The 19,307-nt window shown below is 52.9% G+C and overlaps 1 protein-coding gene across 4 annotated transcripts in view; it reads right to left on the bottom strand.

Moving 5' to 3' along the window:
* Positions 1-745: 745 nt before the first annotated feature.
* Positions 746-19,307, bottom strand: part of Loxl2 (lysyl oxidase like 2) — an 84,975-nt gene continuing 66,413 nt past the window's right edge. For all 4 annotated transcript variants that reach the window (XM_021729122.3, XM_040292907.2, XM_005329323.4 and 1 more), the window contains exons 8-14: positions 17,596-17,763; positions 14,670-14,832; positions 11,968-12,211; positions 6,317-6,432; positions 5,484-5,620; positions 2,696-2,807; positions 746-2,094 (exon numbers count right to left, since the gene is read on the bottom strand). In XM_021729122.3, coding sequence (XP_021584797.3) covers positions 2,015-2,094; positions 2,696-2,807; positions 5,484-5,620; positions 6,317-6,432; positions 11,968-12,211; positions 14,670-14,832; positions 17,596-17,763 — 1,020 coding nt within the window. In that variant the 3' untranslated portion in view covers positions 746-2,014. The remainder of the gene's footprint in view (positions 2,095-2,695; positions 2,808-5,483; positions 5,621-6,316; positions 6,433-11,967; positions 12,212-14,669; positions 14,833-17,595; positions 17,764-19,307) is intronic.

The raw sequence follows: 19,307 nt of genomic DNA, 5'->3' as shown, positions 1-19,307 counted from the left end.
TTACATCAGGTTCTTTGCAGAAAGAAACACTAACAGAGCCAAGAGGTGAGATCTTAATGCATGCCAAGGTTGCTTCCCCTGCAGGAACAGATGCAAGGGTGTTCTGGCACAGGCCCAGGGCCCTCGTCTCTTCTGGCTTGGGTGAGAGTTGGTGCTGTAGGGTCCTTGCCTGAAGCTTTGGTGTCACTGTGGACCTGATTTTCTGGGCCCTAGCACACCCTTTACATTTGGGAGCCCCTTAACTGTGGCTGGGTTATTCACCCCACTGCCACAGGAAAGGGCTCAGAGTTCCTGCTCTGCTGATGCATATGCCCTCTACCAGCTTTGGAAAGCTTCCTGTGACTTTTTAAATCTAGTTGTCCCACAACAACTATGTCCCTGGCAACTTTCAGCAAAAAGCAGTTCAGGAAAGGTCATGGCTAGATTTTTGTGATCTCCCTGGAATGCTCAGAGGGCAGCAATTGTTATCCCACATTGGACTGTGGGGGACATGGGAGCCATCTCTGCATGGTGTGAAACTGTGAAACTATAAAGCTCCTTTTCAGCAACAGAACACAGGAAGCTCAGGGCCTGTGCACACTGGTTTAGACGAAATCTGGGTGCACGTTGTCTCAGTGCACAATGCAAGTAGGTATAAGTGTGATAAGACACGGGTTTGGTGAGTGTTCTCGTCACCCAAACCCAGGTTATAACACAATGGAATCAATTGAATTGAAGCGATAGAAAGATGACTCACACAAGTGGCTGGTTTTTCTTTTGAGCTATATTTTCAAAGGCTCAGATGCTTGATGTTGAATGCCCCTAAGTTACTTTGTGTTTCAAATTGTGAACATATAATAATGGTATCTTGAAAGTAAGAGGGAGCAGGGGGGAAAGCACCAACTCTGAGCTCACTTAGAAAATGCGTGGCATCTATATAGTAGTCCTCCCTTATCTGAGGCTTCTCTTTCTGTGGTTTGTTACCTACAGTCAACTGTGGTCCAAAAATATAAATGTAAAATTTCAGATGTAAACAATTCATAAGTTAAATTGAATGTTTTTTCTGAGTAACATGATGAGCTCTTTCTGAGTAACATGATAAGCTTTTGATGACAAAGGCGCATTTGTCTAGTGTATCCACACTGTATACACTACCCACTTGTTAGTAACTGTCTCAGTTATCAGATCCACTGTAAAAATACCACAGTGTTTATGTTCAAGTAACCTTGATTTTACTTAATAATGGCTTCAAATCACAAGAGTAATGATGCTGGTGATTTGGATATGCCAAAGAGAAGCCATAAAGTGCTTTCTTTAAGTGAAAAGGTGAAAGTACAATAAGGTATTTTGAGAAAGAAACCATATTCACATAATTTTTATTACAGCATATTGCTATAATTGTTTTATTATTAACTATTGTTGCTAATCTTTTAACTGCCTAAATAAAACTTTGTCATAGATATGTATATATAGGAAAAAACAGTATATATAGGGTTCAGTACTGTATGTGGTTTCAGGCATCCACTGGGGGTTTTGGAGCATGTGCCCTGTGGATAAGGGGGACTACTGACTAAAATTGACTAGAGGCTTAGTTGGAAGACAGGTCTAGATATTCAAGTTAGCTGGAAATGACCTAAGAGAAGGAGCAATGGGATTTAGCCTGACCACCTCTGGGCTGAGAAGCTCACATTTGCCCACATGTAACTGGAGAAGAAAACAGTCCTATACGATCTGTGCAGAGTCTGGTGGTGCCAGACTCAGGGTGGACCACAGCTTGGGTGGGTCAAGCTGATGACAGCCTGCATTACCACCCAGGGTCCTGGGTAAGGCTGGATCTCAGAACTGCTCCCATAGCCCTTCGGACAAGTCCCAGCCCCCAAGGCCTTCCGAGGCCACAGAGGTCAGGCAGCAGCACCTGGTGAACGAGGGAGCTCCCTCCTCCTGAGCTGGGTCTGCACTGGGCAGGCTGTGGTGATTAGTCCTCCCAGGGAAGATGTACTGTGACCTGAACACGGGAGGTGACCAGGAGCCTTCTCTACTGCGTCGAGAGCTGGTTATTTAAGAGTCCACTGAACTGTTCAAACTTTTGTTCCGTCTCATCACTGAAGGAACCACCTGGGAATTGGGGAGAGAGTTTGGCAAGTTAGACACTCAGCCCCGAGGGCCTGAACTGAGGCCACCTCTGAGCACCCATCAGGGGCAGGGCCAGATATATAGGGACCCTGTTGAACTCAAGTGTATGTGTGAATAAATGTGGTCTAATTTTTACTGTCACCAAGAGTGAGGTCCATCACCTTCCTGCAGAGGAGAAAACTCTGCTTTCCTTTTTGTTCCCCAGGTCGTATAATCCAAGGGAAAAGCCTCTACTAGAGACTAGAAGTAATTCTTGACAGAAGAAAACCTGATGTACAGAGCCCACAAATTGCTGACACCCACATTTTTGAGGTCAGATGCATAAAGTTGGTGGCCTCAACTCCAGCCCTTAAATGGCTCTGGGGTCTGTTCTTGCTGGGCCGGCTGGTTCTGTCCCACCCTCTCTCTGTGGCCAGGACTGGCTGTGAAAACTAAGTCTCAGCCCAGGCCTGAGTCCGGGAATGCGGTGCTGGCCCAGTTCCCCAAGCTCTTTGCCCAGATGAGGAAGCTGCCTCTGCTCTTGCCCATTTCTTGGAGGGTGGGCTGGAGCCTGAGGAGAGGTGGGGCAGCCCAGGGGCCTTACCTATGTGGCAGTTGTACATCCAGATGCGGTGGCCATCGTAGCGGCTCCTGCACTTCATGATGTTGTTGGAGAAGTCAGATTCTGGGACCTCATAGTTGGGGTTGATGACAACCTGGGGGAAGTCATGCCACAGGAAGTTGCTCCCTCCTTCCCAGGCCGTCCTCCACCTCAGGCCTGGGCTCTGCCAAGGCCAGCCCAGCGTTCAGAGCTGGGGACCTCAGGAGAGGGGAGTGTGGCAGGTGCCGAGGAGCAGCTGGAGGTGAGACTGGCCAGGGAGGGGCTTGGCCAGGAGGAGTGGGACCTTGTGTCCCTCTTTCTTGGTATAAAACACACCTTCAGCAAGGGTCACTTTCCTCCTAGGAAAGCGGCTGGGCCTTCTGCAGGAGGAGGAAGCAGGTTGCCAAGGGGGAGTGGAGACAGACTGTGTGGTGTGGAACACGAGAAGAGGGCTGCTGGGGACAGGACACACCATCCCCCTCTCTGGGCACTGGGGCTGGACTTAAGTGGTCCTGAAGTCTTTCCTGCTCTGCTGGCCCAGGATCTGGCTTGGGACTGTTGGTGGACGCTGGACCCCCTCTGCTATACCTTCTACCCCACCCCCTGCTTCCTTCCTGTTACCCTGGCTGAGTGGACCCAGCTAGAAGCAGCAGCCATAGGAAGGACCATCATTCTGAGGGGTCTGGGAGGGACAGAGAGATTCTGGGTGAGCAACCAAAAGAAAGGAAAATGACACTGGAGGCCAAGATGAGGAGACAAAAGCTGTATGAAACGGACATAAGTGACAGGGCTTCCCTCAAGGGCTGAACACACTGGAAGGGCTGCGTTTCCTACCTCCTGGTGAGCAGGGTGGGGGGAGTATGCTTGTTAAGGAATATTGTAGGTGTGAGGTCCCAGAGGGCCCTTTAGCGGATTGCCTGGGTCCTCCTTCAGAGATGCTTTAGGAAATGGAGGCCCACCTGGCCCCTCCTGTGTCCTGGCTGGAGGCAGTCACTCTGAGGACCTGTGTCTGGCCTGGCTGGCCAGACCTGCCAGAGGCCATGTCCCACTGTGGTAAATGCCTCACTCTGGGGTGGCCTAAATTTTCTTTGGTCTCTTTTCTACCCAACCATCCTGGTTGTCCCCTTGCCCCACCCATGTGACATAGGGCAATCACTGTCTCTCACACTGAGGTCCAAGCAGTCCCTTGCCCACCAAGTGTCCCTGAAGTGTGGCCATGAGGGCAACAGGATACATCAAGGATTCCCACTGGGCTGTTAGGGCCCATAAGATTCACTTGGGGATGAAGATGAGGCTGAAATCCAAGGGCTCCACAATGCCACCCCACTCTCTATCTGGGGTTCTAAATCCCATGAGCATTTGCCAGAGGACTTTAATTTCCTATATTTCTGTGAATCTTGGAAGTGACAAGAAAGAGGACAAAGCAAAGACCACAAGAAACCTAGTGGCCCTTTCAGTCCTGTCTCAGTCTTTGGGCACTGGTCACTACTTAGAGCACCTATTCCTTCTCTCCCAATGCCCTGTCCTGTCCCTGCAGCAGAACCTGGTGCCCACAGGTGGCACTGTATCCAGAAATGGCCAGGCTTGCAGACATCTAAGACTCTGTGTTTATAACAAGGGAAAAATTTCTTTCATCAGAGGCATTAACATGCCCTGAGTCTGTTTGCTAACTGTATCATTTAGGGGTCAAAAACACATAATATGGAGTTGAAGTAACAAGAGTTTGCCTGGCTGTAAAATGTGGATAATTCTAAGGCTCCTTCACTGGGAGATTCAATGAGACAGGCTGCCTGGCCCATCATAAGTCTTCAATAAATCATAGTTGTTGAATCAATGGCATTTTTCAGAATACAGGATGATACCCATTCACTGGCAAAGACATAGCAGACTGCCAACATGGGCTACCGGGCACTGTGAACGTGCACAGAGCCACAGATATTCTCTTTTTAAAAATAAAGAGCACTCTGCAATTTGGCTGGGCCTCTCCAGGTCTGTGGTTCTGAGATCATGGGTAGAAAAGTGCTTGGCCATCTGATTTCCAGCATTTGAGGCTGCCAAGGAGACCTCTCAAAGCCCCGTGGTCACTTCTCTGCAGATGCAGGTTCTTCAGTGAAGCATATGGGGGTGGGGACTCAGCCAGCTGAGCACCTCCTTGGGAAAGCCTCCAGGGACACCCGCTTTGCCACCCAATGGGGGCACACTGGGAGCGAGATGGGTGGAAATGTGTTGAAATGAAGCTTCTGCAGACAGGAGCATGGCCATATGCCAGAAGGGGAGTCAGTGGGGTCCAGTGTCCTTTGTCTCCCCTGCCAAGTGGGCCCTGGTGAAGCATGCCATTGTGTGTCAGAAGCTGGGAGGCCAAGGCTCCCTGGCTACTCTTCCAGGCTGGCCCTCCCCAAGGGTGGAAGCCCTAAGGAGTCCCCACAGTACAGTCATTGGCCAGGCTATCCCAGCTTGACATTCTACCATTATAGATGGATTTCTTTGCATGGAGAACAGCCCCTCTGCAGAGCCTCTTTTATGATCCAGGAAAGAGTCAAACACACATGAGCTCATATTGCTTTTAGCCTCAGCACAGTAGGGTGGGGGGCACTGGGGTAAATCAGGGTGGAGGGGAGAGAAGTTCAAAAAGAAGCCAAGGGTGTGGTTGTCTAAGAGTCCATGGAACCCGTTCCTGGCTCAGCGACTAAATCAGCTTGCAAATGCATTTTGATTTGCATGTGCCAGGGGCTGAGTGAATTGCATTCTGAGGCTGCCTCCCTTCCTCCCACGAGCAGGGCCCTCCCCTCACCTGGAACAGGTAGTCTCCAGGGGGCACGTCGGTGATGTCGATCCACTGGCAGTCGATGTCATGGCGGTACATGTCCCAGCAGCCCATGGTGATGCCTTGCTCACCAAAGTTGGCGCATTCGTAATTCTTCTGAATGTCTACAGGCAGGGATGGTGGGAGGGGGGGCTGTCACCATGTACCCATGACCCCCTGCATCATCTCTCTTCCAGCCCTCGAGCTCCCACCTTTGCTTCAATGAATAAGGGACTAATCACACACACATTTATGCAGCTGCTGTGCCTGGCACCTGTCTGCTTGTGCAGACAGGCTCTAGCTCCTCCAGCTGCCTAGGCAGTGGGTATAGTGAGAATACACATATCTCTCCTCGAAGGACCCCTGGAGTCAGGGCAGTGGGTGCACCACCAGGTGATCCCAGTGCAGGTGTGGTGACCTATTAGAGGTGACCTATTGGGTGACAATGCCCTGCCTGGGGAAGCAAGTGAGAGAGGGTGGGCAACTCTTGTGAACTTGGATGTGAAGAATCATAGTCTGGTGGGGGAGGGGCACTGGGCCTTGGGACACCTGGGAAGAAAGGTTTCTGGCAAGCAGCAGGAGGCCCATGTGAGTAGGGTCTGTACCTGACTGGCAGGCCATGGCCCGCACAACTCTGGGGAACAGGTGCTTTAGAACCAGGTTTTGCCTCCCTGCCTCAAGCCTAGCAAAGGCCTAGCATGAAGAAAGGTCATGTGGAGAGTCAGCAGTGGCCAGGGGACACAGGGGTGGAAGCTGGCACAGGGGTGGAAGCACTGGAGCCCTTATGAAGTCCCCATGGTCCCCCCCCCACACAAGCCTACCTCCTTCACATTCTGTGTCCTCCAAGCAGAAGCTGGCCTTGTGGCCCTCTGCCACCTTGGTGCCATTGAGGTTCAGCAGGTCATAGTGGGTGAACACTTCCATGCTGTGGTAGTGCCTGGGGGCCAGAGAGAGGACAGGAGGGGAGATGTCTTGAGCACTGTCACCTGTGAGCAGTGGCTCAGCTGGCCATTGGCCTGAGGGAATCTTAAGCAGTATGGTCACTGGGTGGCCAGGAGAGAAGTGGGAAGGGCAAGGGAAAAGGTAAGGAAGCTGGTGACCATGGTGCTTCTCAGAGATCGTCCGGGCTCCAGAGTCAGCCAGCCTCTCCCCTCGCCAAGCCTCGCAGACCTCTATTATTTTTAATAAACGGGGGCCCTCTGAGCCCTCAGGAGGCCCTCCCCATTTGCTTTGTACCCTTTTTCTAGACTTGATTAAAAAATCATATTCCAGTGTCTTTTAAAGACATTTTTAAGGTGGACATACGGTAGGAAGGGAGAGAGGATGAGAAGGGGGAGGTGCGGTCAGTAAGGGGGGGAGTGGGAAAGAAGAGGCATTAAGAAACCGTGTGTGGCCAGAGTAGGACATGCACGCATTCTGGGGACATTCATGCACTTCACCTCCAGACCCTAGGAACTGAATGATGGTGTCTGTGCCACTTGTATTGAGCAAATGAAGCAAGAAGGGGAAGGAGGAGAGCCGGGGAGGCCCTCTGGGAAGAGAAGTGAGTCATTCTCAGGGAGAGACATGGGCTATGCCTGGGAAGGCGCATCCGGGGTTCTGGAAGGGAGCCGGTGGAAGGGCACCTGTGCAGACAGGCTCTAGCTCCCCCAGCTGCCTGTCCACAGCAGTCCATCTCTTCACTGGGAGGAATTGAGAACAGATGCAGAATCTTGGAAAGTGACACGTTTGGCTCAGAATAAACAAGGCAAACACGGCTGCTATGTGGAGCACTCTGGAATCCCTCAGTGCCCAGGACCAGGGCTGAAGGCACTGGGCTGGCTTTAGCACCATCCCAACTTGCCACGTGTGTTGCCTGGGAGTGTCTGCTGCCATCCCAACGTGCGTGTGTCCACCATCACAGGGATACTTGGAACAGTGAAGAAGAAGGGGCGAGTCTGGGGGCAAAGTGACCTGCTTTTGTTTATGGTGGACCCCAGTTTCCTCTTCGGGAGAGAGGAATCATAACATCAGCCTCATGGGAGAAAGGCCTCATGAGAGGCTGGTACAGGGCGGGTGCTCAGTACCTGTCAGCTGTCTCATTATCACTGCCATCAGCAGCTGTGGTGGTGGCATTTAATACCACCTAGAGTCGGTATGACTCTCAGGCCTTTGGCGGCCCCCACGCCCCATGCCATACATAGTGGCCTCAAGCTCCCTTTGCTGTACAGGGGCAATGGGGGGCAGAGGGAAGAGGGGGACAGAAAGTGGGGCTTTCTGAGGAAATTAGAGGCTCTCTTTCCTTCCCCCTGTGTTTGCTGTGCTAAAAATAACGCCAGGAGTTGCTAAGTCGGGCTTCCCCCAGGTCACTCATGTTTCTGGGTGAGGTGGTGCCGAGCCGGGGGCCCTGGGAGAACACTCACAAGGAGCATTTTGTGGCAGCCCAAGTGATGACTTTCAAAGAGTCTATTCTGGCTTCCTGAAGGAGCCCAATGAGACATGAGGTCTGACTCATGGCCCAAAAATGTCTGCCTCTTTCAGAGAGGGGCTTATGTGACCGTGCAGGCCGGCTGGAAAGACTGAAGAGGAGTAGTTTATGTTCCGTTGTCTAAACAGAATTCAGACGGAGCCCACAGACGGGCTGTTGTGAGGCCGGCCTCCTCCCGCGCTCCTGCTTCCTGAAGACCTGATTTAAGTCCTCTCTAGGTTCACTTTTTCCCCTCTGGGGAGGGAAGCAGCTGGTTTTACGGCTCCTGGGTTTTCACCAGCTTCTGACCTGAACGTCTCTCCTTTACCTCGGGGATGTAGGTGGCATCCCCTCAAACCCAGGGGCGCATTTCCCTCCCAACAGGCCCCAGGTAGAGCCTGGAGACTCCCCTGGCCTCCCCCGACCGCTGCCCAATACAGATGGGGGCCCTGGGAAGCGGGAGGCCACGCGCCAGGCTGGGTGTCACGGAGGGGCCTGACCCCTGGGGCGAGGCAGGGAAGGTAGACCTGGGAAGAAGTTCCAGAACACTAGGAGCAGACAGAGCAGCCTCCTGCCTGATGGAGGTCCTGGTGAAAGAAAGGAAGGGTGGCCCTCACGGTGGGACTCCAAAGCTGCTGTCCTGGGACCTGGTGCCCCTGGGGGAAGGGGTCAAAGTGGGTGACAGAGAAAGCTGGTTCAGAGAAAGACCTGCAGTCAGGGGCATTCAGCTGGCGGTCAGGGGCATTCAGCTGGCGGTCAGGGGCATTCAGCTGGCGGTCAGGGGCATTCTTTGCGATCTTCACTCACTGGTGGCCCCAGGAAAACTCTCAGCCAGGGGCTCTGCGCACTCGGCAGAGGTGTTTGTGCTGCACGTCTACGCCACCCCAGCCACGTGTCCCCGGAGCCTCCCAATCGACCGTTTGGTAGAGTTCTGCCGTGGTTGGGCATCGCTCCTAACTGCAATTCACAGACACTGGGTGTCTTCCAGTTCCAGGGGGGGCTGCCACAAAAGCTGGGGCCCTTCAGGGGGTTCCACCCTGCTGCCCTCAGGTGCTGGGCAGCCACTTGGGAGGAACAAAGCCCATGGATGTGCGGAGGGCGTCTCACTGGCTCAGAGGCCCCGTCACCTCTGTGGGCTTGGACCCTCCGTGGGTCTGCTCCACACCGGGCGGCACGGCTCACCCGACAGAGGACTCCTTTCTGCAGCAGTGCCATCCCTGATGTGGGGGCTGTGGCCATGCAGGGCCCACTCCCCTGCTCCTCTGGCTCCCAGCCACCTCCTTCCCGAGGCTTCCCTTGGGACACAGCAGCTGCCCTGCTGTGGACATTGTTGAGCACTGGCGCCCAGTTCTGTCTGGTCCCTGTCAAAACTGGGACACGATATGCCAGTTGAGCAGGTGTGGCCCACTTCCTGGGGCACAGCAGACAGCAGAGGGGCCTTGGCAACTTAGCGAGACTCTGTCTCAAAAAATAAAAAATGGACTAGAGATGTGGGTCGGTGGCTAATTGCCCCTGGATTCAATCCCTGGAATAAAAAGAAAGGAAAGAAAGGAAAGAAAGGAGAGAGAGAGAGAGAGAGAGAGAGAGAGAGAGAGAGAGAGAGAGAGAGAAGAGGAGAGGAGAGGAGAGGAGAGGAGAGGAGAGGAGAGGAGAGGAGAGGAGAGGAGAGGAGAGGAGAGGAGAGGAGAGAGAGAAAGAAAGAAAGAAAAAGAAAATCCAGCAGAGGGTCCACATCAAGGTCATCAGCTGAGGGACGGTGCACTGGACAGAGAACAGCACTGAGGGCATTTTCCCCTACGTCCCGCTGGTGAAGAATCTTCCAAAGGCCTCAGTCCTTGGGTTTCAGCTTAGAGCTTTCCAAGAACATGGCTCGGTTCCTCACTGCAGCATCAGTTACATGGGAATGGCATGTGTTTCCCTGTTCACATTAATTTGAGCCAGGGTTCTCCCGCTTGGCTCCACATATGGGCTTGACGTCTCTGTGAATCTGCTGAAATGGGACGCTAAATCTTCCAGAAATTTTTTTTTTTTTTTAAGTTGCGGCAGGGCCAGCTTTCATCAGCCTCCCAAGGGGACCCAACCGAGGCTTAGGCCAGGCACCCTGCTGGAAGGCCCACCCGAAGAGTCTGGAGAAGTTGCCAGGGACTCTGGAGGTTGGGAGTCCCCTCTCACGGTCCTGGGATCTTATGGACATAGTTTCTCAGTCAAGGCTGAGGAGGGGGAGGCCTGCAGGGCATAAGCCTAGCTGCATGTTCTTCCTACCCCTCCCTCCCAAACGGTTGGTGGGAACATCTGTAAGCAAAGAAATAAAACAGACCACAAAGTCAGGGTTCCCTCGGGCTCCAGATCAGAACACTTCCATGATGTCACCGTGTGACTATTCCTAGAGGAGAGACGGATTCCATATGGCACTTGGAGAGTCCTACCCTGTAATCTTTGGGTGGGCCGCCATATGCAGGGCTGGGATGCAATTACCTTCCACTTACAGACCCATGGGCAGCGACAGCCCCACTGGCCCCCGGCTGGCCACGTACTGTCTGAAGGAAACCAGGTACCAATGTCACCATGACTTGAATTCTATTCGACTTGCACTTTGAAGAAGACTGACACGCTTCTATATAAAGATCAGAAATTCTTCAGCTCATTAGGACTCTCGAAACATCAAGACAATCATTGTAAAGGAAAATCAGCGCCCCCAAATGCCACCATAGTCCTTTCTTTTGAAATAGGTCAAACAACTCTATCACCACACCGTTTTGAGTGGGATTAGGCCACATTCCTGAAGCTAAAGGTAAGTTTCTGAAGAAGACGCAGCCGAGGTGAAGAATCTGTGCTCTGGAGACAGAAGGCCCTGGCAGGGACCCTGCTCAGCAACTCCCTGTTATCTTGGGAAAGTTCCATGACACCGAGGCTCCGTGCCTTACCTAGGAAAACAGGGATCCTATGGCCTGGCACTTAGAAGAGCCAACACACGTGAGCACTTCTGCCTGCGATGGCAGCATTGCAGAGCAGCAGGAAGCCCTCAGGTCATCCAGACCAGGGCTTCCCAGGCTCTGATGTGCAGTCACCTGGGAGTCCTGTTGAAACTCAGGTTCGCATTCATGGTCTGCAATGCACCCTGCGTTCAGGCTCTCAGGTGGTGGCTGAGACACTGGCCGAGGGGCCTCACTTTGAGAGGCAGGGATCTCTGCAAAGGCTCTGTTTTATACCCGAGCATAGAACGGGGAGTTACCAGAGGAAATCTGGAGACTCCGGGGGGAATTCCTGCTCTGTGACTAACAGAGGTCCCCTCCCTTCTCTTCCAACTGTGCAGACTTCTGTCTTCCTAACCTGCCCAGTCAGGTCTGAGCACACAGTGTGACCAAGCAGGGACAGTGGGTCTTGATTAGATAAGAATCAAGGAACAAAAGAAGAGGAAAGGAAAAAAAGAAGGACAGAGGAAGGAGGGCGAGTCAGGTGGCTGCCGTAGGCCCCAGGTAGGGCTGGCTTTAGAATTTCACTGTGTTCTTTGGTTCTGGCCCAGGATTTCTAGCACTGGGATCATATCAACAGACTGGCAAGCCAGGTGATGTGCCCCAGGCAGTCTAACATCCTGCAGCGGGCTGGAGACCCAGCTGGGGAGCAGCTCTCCTGACCCTGGGCCCCATTTTCTTTCCACGTCCCCTATCTCAAGATATTTAGAGCAGATATCATGCATGAAACACCCTTCCACATGAACTTGGCATCCAGCAAGTGCAGAACCCTAAAGTACTGTGCAGAGTTCACACTGTGTGTATGCACGTGAAAACCATCCACGGAAGGCCCATGGAGGGGGTGGCACTCAAGTATGTGGCCCAGTGCTAGAAGAGCTGGGCACAGGCAGCAGGGGCTAGGCTCAGGGGCAGGGACTGGGAGTGGAGAACAGCTTCTGTGAACACGGAGGGCCAGCCTGGTGGACACTTCCTCCTCTAGTGACCCTGGCCATTCTAGGTCCTGCAGGATGCAGCAGACTGGGGCAGGTGGGTGATGATGGGAGGGAGGGCCCACCTGTGGCAGTCGTGCCAGATCCACGCGTGGCGGCCGTTCTTGGGGCGGAAGTCGGACTGGCCGTTGTTGTGGATCTGGGAGGAGAAGCGCAGCAGGCGGCGGTAGCCCGTGGTGGGGTTGGTCTCGGCGGCCGAGGCAGAGAGGCAGTTCTCCTCCATGGCGCACTGCAGCATGAACATGGGCCGGTCCTCCAGGTAGGCGGTCTGCTGGACCATCTCGGCATTGAGGACCAGGTCAGGGGCCGCTGGGGGAGCACACAGTGGTCAAGGGTGAGGAACCCCTACCCAGGGTTTCACTTCTGGTCCCTGCCACTGCCATCTCCTGGAACCAGCTCAAGGGCTCAATGTTACCCTCCTTATTGAACATGACCCCCAGTTACTCTTTCCCTTTGCTGAGCGTCCTTTTTGACACCTCTTGGCTTATCAGGGCAGGTGGGCAGGTGTTGATGTGGGCGGTGGGCACAGGAGAGTTCCTTAAGTTACTTTAATGATGGGGAGAGAGAACACTGCCCACCCCTGGGTCTGATTCTTCTGGGCATGATGTAGATCTATAGTCTGCTAATACTGTACCCTTAAAATACACTTCAACTGTTGATAAATATCCATTATGACATTTGTTTCATGGCTAAATAATATTTAATTCGTAACCTTACCTATCTTACATATTTTTAGATATGTATATTGGTACTTTGGATATTCCTTTCCCCAACTACTCTAACATGCATTTAGCCAAACCAGCTGAGAGCTATGTTCCTGGACCACATAGCTACTGTCCCCACCCCCTTGGAGAAACACTCAGAATAATGCATTCAGCCTCTGCTGGGGGTCACTCTTAGCAATGGCCCCCTACAACTCATTCTGCTATGAGGATGTTAAGGCATTGTTCATCTCTCAATCACCATTCAGAGAAATTCCCTTTGATGTCAGAATCCATTTTTCAGATGGAGATGGCTGAGGGGCAAGGTCTCACTCACCCCAGCCATGCACTAGTGGCAGACTAGTGGACTTCTCTTGACTCAGAAATTTGCTTCCGCCGCTTGGGCACTATAAGTTGAATTAATGAGGTTTCTCTCTTTCCTTTGGCTGCTAGGAAGCTCACTGTGATATTAATGACCTCCCCATAGTAAGTGCATAGAACTCTGTGGTACAGACATTTTTAATTAACCTCTCTCCAGGCTCCATTTTTGCGGTACAGACCTTCCTTCCACCTGTTTTCATGGTATGCTATCTTGAATTTTATTTAGGTTTATATTAATTTCCTTTTTGGAGAGGATGGAACATTGAAAATATAAATAAATTAGTGAATAAAGAGAAAGCCCCCCTGCTCTTCTTGGGCTAGTAGGGTGGTGACCTCGCCATCTCTCCTCTCTGACTGGATGTGATAGCTGGTGAGCCGCTCCGAGGAGCTTGCATCAGGGCTGTGAGTCCTGATTACAGGGGCTGGGGTGTACTCAGATTCCTTGTTACGGTTTAGATATGAGGTGACTCCCAAAAGCTCACTGTGAGACAATGCAAGAAGGCTTAGAGGTGAAATGGGTGGGCTATGGGAGTTTCAATCTAATCAGTGCATTAATCCCTGATAGGAATTAACTGGGTGGTGACTGTAGGCAGGGAGGGTGTGGCTGGAGGGGTCTCTGCTTCCGGGTGCTCTGGCCTGAGCTGTTTCCTCTACCAGGCTCTTCCACCAAGATGTTTGTCTTGCCTCAAGCCCCAGGAATGGAGCCCGCTATCTATGGAATGAGACCTCTGAAACCCTGCGTGCCAAACAAACTTCTCCTCCTCTAGGTCTTTTGGTCACAGCAGTGAAAAGGCTGCCTAAATACCCCTTGTCCTCAGAGATGGTTAGAGGACAGTGCATCGTGTTCACATATGATGACGCAGTTGAACATATGCATCATCGCATTTGATCTCCAGTTGCTAGGGACAACTGCAGGTGTCCGTTCCGGCAGTGCGGTCAGCCAGTGTCAGCTGACAAGGCAGGGTCTGCTCTGAGTTCCCCGGTCAGTGTCCTGGCTTTGCAATAGAGATGGCTCAGCGAGGCTCTCCAGGTCACACGGGGAGAGCCAGGTTTGGGTTGGGGAGGACAACCACCCACCAGGCTGCCCTGCTGGTCCTCCCTGCATGGAAGAAGCCTCTGTGAGGGGGCCATTGTAAATCCTGGCTGGGCTTCCCCTGCAATGCCCCGTCTCTAGAACTCCCAGGGTGTAATAGGCAACGAAGTTGCCTCCAGGGTCTTAAAACAGGAAACGATGTACAGAGCAGGTGGGGGCAGGGAAGCGGATGCACGTGTCCTTGTGCTGTGTCCTATCATGGCCCCACCTGCTTTCCGAGCCTCCAAGGAACATGTCATCTTCCTCATTTAACTGGCATGAAAAAGGAGCCCTTGGTCCCATAATTTGCCCTTGCTCACCGAAATAGTCACTGGTGGCCTTGTGACTTGAGCCTGGGGCTCCCAGGCTCCCAAGCCTGCCACCGGCTTTTGTCTCCCCTGCATCATCAGCAAGGTCCTGGGACTGCAGCTGGGGCCAGAGCACCAGGAAGCAGAGACCTCCCCCAGCCACACCCTACCTTCCTACTCACCACCCTGTTAATGGCTCATCTCTCTCCCCCAGCTCTTCTCACTTAGCCAAGTTCCTTCTGCCTCCCTCCTCCCCTCAGCCTGCTGGGGTGGCAATGGGGGAGGCGGCCCCTGGGAGCTCTTACTTTCTGAGCAGGCGACTCCGGCCCCATACTGTACCCCACCCTGGGGGCAGACCACGTCCTCATCGTGGCGACAGTGAGCCAGGGACAGCTCCGTTCCCGAACACTTCACTCCGCTCATGACCACTTTGTTGGTGTAGACATTCCCGTGCCAATACCAGGTCTCCTGAATGAGTCAAAAGAAATGGCCAGAATGTCACCTTGAATTGTCACTCTCTCATATTCTGTCAACTGACAGCCTCAAAAAAATCCCATGGTTTTATGATCCCGTTTTTCAGATGGAGATGGCTGAGGGGCAAGGTCTCACTCACCCCAGCCATGCACTTAGCTGGTGGCAGAATGAGTGAGAATCCAAGTTTCCCGACCCTACCACTGGGAATCTTCCGAACTCCCCCTTGGGAAAATAGAGCTGAGTTTGAGATCAAATGGCTGCTCAGTGTTGCAGGTCAGGAATGGCTGGCACCTCCAAGTCATCTGTCCTCTCCCTGTCCTGAGCCGTGACAGACACTGCCAATCAACAGAAGCACCCTCCTTTAATCCTGAATGGGAGCTCATAATCCTCCTCAACACAGGGCTCCAGGAAGACCCGACCAATCGACCAGAATTGCAGGAGAGAAGAAACCATTTGTGTATGTCAGTCATTATTGGGAAGTCTATGAAGCCTAGCTTCTGGATTTCATTCTGGGGAAAGCACTTAATAGAGCAGTTCTGCATAGAGGCCGAGGAGTCGGCCGCCAGGTTTGTGAAACTGAGATTTACTGGGCCCCTTCTATCTATGGGGCTCCAAAACACTGTTAGGATATACTCTCCCACTTCAGAGAAGTGTCCAGTAGAGAAAAGTGAGAAATTGGGGGGAGTAAAGTCAAGTGCAGAGCTGGGATGAGGATCTAGGTCGCTGCGTTCCTGAGATCTCTAGGATTAACTGTATGTGTCAATGTACAAGCCACAGTACCTGGACATTTGGTCAAACACTATTCTAGATGTTTTCTGTGACACAGTTTTGAGATAAGACTAATATTTCAATCAGTTGACTTGAGAAGCAGAGTACCCTCCATAATGTGGATGAGCCTCATCCCATCAGTTGAAGGCCTTAAGAGAAAAAAATGACTCAGATCCCTCCAAGAACAGGGAATTCTGCCTACAGAATGCTTTTGGACTTGAGCTTCATCAACTCTTCCCTGAGTCTACAGCCTGTCAGCCTGCCCTGCAGAATTTGGACTTGCAGCGAATTAAAAATCTCAGCATCACCCCTCCTTGCATATATGTAGTCTTAACCCTTTGTATCCATGGGTTCTGTGTGCATAGATTCAACCCATCACATATAGAAAAAAAAATTTTTTGATTGTATGTGTATTGAGCATGAACAGTTTTTTTCTTGCTATTATTCCCTAAATGATGCAATATATAACTATTTACATAGCATTCACATTGCATTGGGTATTATAAATAACCTAGAGATTATTTACAGTAAATAGGAGGATGTGTGTAGATTATGTGCAAATACCATGCCATTTTACATAAGGGGCTAGATCATCCTTGGGCTTCGTAGCCTGGAAGGGTGCTGGGACCCATCCCCCACAGCTACTGAAGGATGGGATCACTGTACATTCACACACCCTCTTGGTTATATTCCTCTAAAGAACCTGATCAATACCCTCCTTATCCTCCAGATGAAAAAATGGGTTTCAAGAAGAGATGGGGCTTTCATTGGTGGCAGGTTTGGGACTGATGTTTGGTCTAGGCCCGTTCTGTGACCCCTGCTGAGGCCCAGGTGTCTCAGGCCTGAGCTGACAGGGCTCTGTTGAAACGTGGCTGTTTTTCCGCTCTCCCTGGAGAATCCGAGTGAGCCCAGCTGGTCATAAACAGTGTTAGCAGAAACACCAGGTTGCCCTGGGAAGCTGAGCTCTGAGGATGTGTCACTGGCCTGTCCCTCCTGGAGGCTGAAACAAAGAGCCTCAGGAAAGAGAACCCGAAGCCTCTGTTCAGGGCTCAGCAACTCCCAGGGAGCAACCTGGGCCTGGTGGCCTGTGGGAGACGGGCTCCACAGAGACGCTGAGTTCCTCCCCTTCCCTGCCCGCTCTCCCCTCCCCTCCTGTGAAATGCCTTCCTTAGGCCCCAAGCAGGGCGGCTTAGGACCAGGAGCTGAGCAAGATGGGTCTCAAAGCACTTTCCTGCCTAATGAGAGCTTTTAGCACCAGGACACTGAGGGCTTGGGATTCTTATTTCCATGTCACGGGGAGGACAACAGGCAGAGGGTGGCTGCTTTGCCCCCAGACAGTCCGGCAGCTGCTGGTGGGATGGAGCTGGGAGCAGACCCACAGCATCTTGGTCCTGTGCTCCTTCTGACAGGGTGGGACAGAGGGAACATCAGGCCAGGACTCAGTGGCCCAGCCAAGCCAACCTGTCTTTACAGAAGGGGCCTGGGAGAAGGGACAGCTGACAAGACAAGGGCTCTGGACACTGTTTGGAGGTGTCCTAGGTCTCTGGGGAGGATGTGTGAGGTGTGGAGAGCCGGGACACACTCTAGCCAGAGGGAGCTTCCATGGGACGGTAAGGTGTTCGGGGTGTTAGCCTTGGCCCCAGTTGTCTCCAGGACCCAAGGACTGAATTGCTTCCCTCTGCAAAAGGCAAATCCCCCAAGGCTCGGCCCTCAGCCCAGGGACAATGCAGTGTAGAAACAGAGTGGCATCAACAGAGCCAAGTCCCTCTTCTGTAGCTGGAAACAGGCCAGAGGGAGGGAGACACCTGCCCAGGCTCAGAGGGTCAGGGGACAGAGCTGTGGCCTGAACGAGGCCTCCTGCCTGCAGGTGCAGTGCTTGGCTCTACCTGCCTCGTGGCTAGGAAGGTTCCTGGCAGAGGGGTGCTGGTGGACGATGGGGAAGGTCAGGCTGGGTGGAGGGTGGGCAGGGCCTGAGCCCAGGCTTCTCACCTGGAAGGCATTGCTGGCGAACCCCAGGCCCAGCTGCCGGCAGACCACCATGGCCTCCACGATGCCCCAGTTCTCGCCACACACTGTCCCCCACACGAGGGACCCGTTTCTCTCTGTCAGCACCTCCACTCGGCCCTCATAGGGATTGCGGCCCCCATTGAGACGCAGCTGTGGACAGCAAAGAAGGCATGGTCAGCAGGACAGAAGGGAGCTTCCCCATAACCCCAGCTTCCCAAAGCCAGGGGTCCTGCCTGGGTCACGCTGGGATTTGGCAGCGTCCTCTGTCTGGGCTTGGGGTATAGCTCAGTGGTGGAGCACTTGCCTAGCGTGTGCAAGGGCCTGGGTTTGATTGTCAGCACTGCAAAACAAACACCCCCACCCCGCCCAATAGCAGCATCCTCAAGACCTTCCTGTGTCATTGTGCCCAACACAGCTTTACAGTGAGGTCCCCACTCAGTGTCCTGGGCCCTGCACACAGAACTGTGCTGGTAATTCCAGCACCTCCAAGAGATGAAATGCATGGTGTGTGTGCAGTCTGGGTTTTTCCAGATCCAGTCATTCACCCAAGAGGTACTGAATAAGTAATATGTGACAGGCACAGTGCTTGGATGGGACATCTCAGACAGACTTTTAGAGGTCTAACCCCATCCCTTCCTTTAGGACAAGCCCTCTGCAAAACCAGGGCCTGAACTTTAGGAGCCTGTGTTGGGGTCTGGGGGTGCCTTCCTTTCCTCTGAGCCTGGTTCCAGGCTCCCACCTCCACCCCTTGCAGCCAGCATGTTGGGGAGGTGAAGGGCACGGGGGTGGAGCCTCTAGTAAACCAAGCTTAGCTCTCATGTTTCTGGAATGGCAGCCCAGGGGGAGGATACAAGGCCAAACGACTTTCCACTGGGTTACTGTTTTTTAGTTCTTTCCAGACTGTGTCCTGCCTTCCTGACTGCATCTGGGGCAGATGGCTCCCTTCCCTGCCATTGCTGCATAAAAACTGGCTTCCCTTTGTCACCTCAAGGTCAGTTAAGAGGTTGGGACAAGGTGCCTGAGGAACCTGTTCACTTTTCCTGCTTCTAGAGGGTGGTGTGCTCCCAGCCAACGCTCCGGGAGAAGACTACTGCCTCTTGGACTGTGTTTGGGAGGTGCCAGAGGGTCTCCCCATTTGTCCACTGCTGCTGGCCTGGCCCTCCCCTAAGTTGGCTGACCATGCAGCAGTATCCCCACCCTGGATTCTAAAACCTAATACAATTTCAGAGGCTCTGGCCAAAGAGCATGGCTTCCACGTTGACTCTGGGGCAAGGAAATCATGTGGTCACCAAAGGCACTTCCCAAAGCCCTTCCAAAAATGACCAGACCTGAAGCTACATCTGTGACATGGAGCAGGTTTGACTGCTGTGGAAGGATCCAGGTGGTTTACACACCGGGGTGATGGGAGGGGTTCTCTTTTCCTTAAAATACTGGCAGACACAAGAGTGCTGGCCATGTGTTAACCCAGCATCGAACCCAGCTGACCATTCCCAGGGCCCCACCTCACATGCCAGCATCCTGGTGGCTCCTGGGCTTGCTGGCTGAAGGTGGGCTGACCTCACCGGTGGTAGTGGCACCCAGAGGCCTCAGGGACAACCAGGAACCCTGGGTCTGCACCTGTCCATCACCATCCAATGGGGTGGCCAGGAAGGCCAAGCCTCCTCAAAGTCTCCCAACTGCCAGGCACTACCTTT

This window comes from Ictidomys tridecemlineatus, chromosome 14 (assembly GCF_052094955.1).
Source record: "Ictidomys tridecemlineatus isolate mIctTri1 chromosome 14, mIctTri1.hap1, whole genome shotgun sequence".
Classification (NCBI taxonomy): Eukaryota; Metazoa; Chordata; class Mammalia; order Rodentia; family Sciuridae; genus Ictidomys; species Ictidomys tridecemlineatus.
Note: the sequence above shows the minus strand (reverse complement) of the source record. Positions and strands in the feature narration are given on the sequence as shown.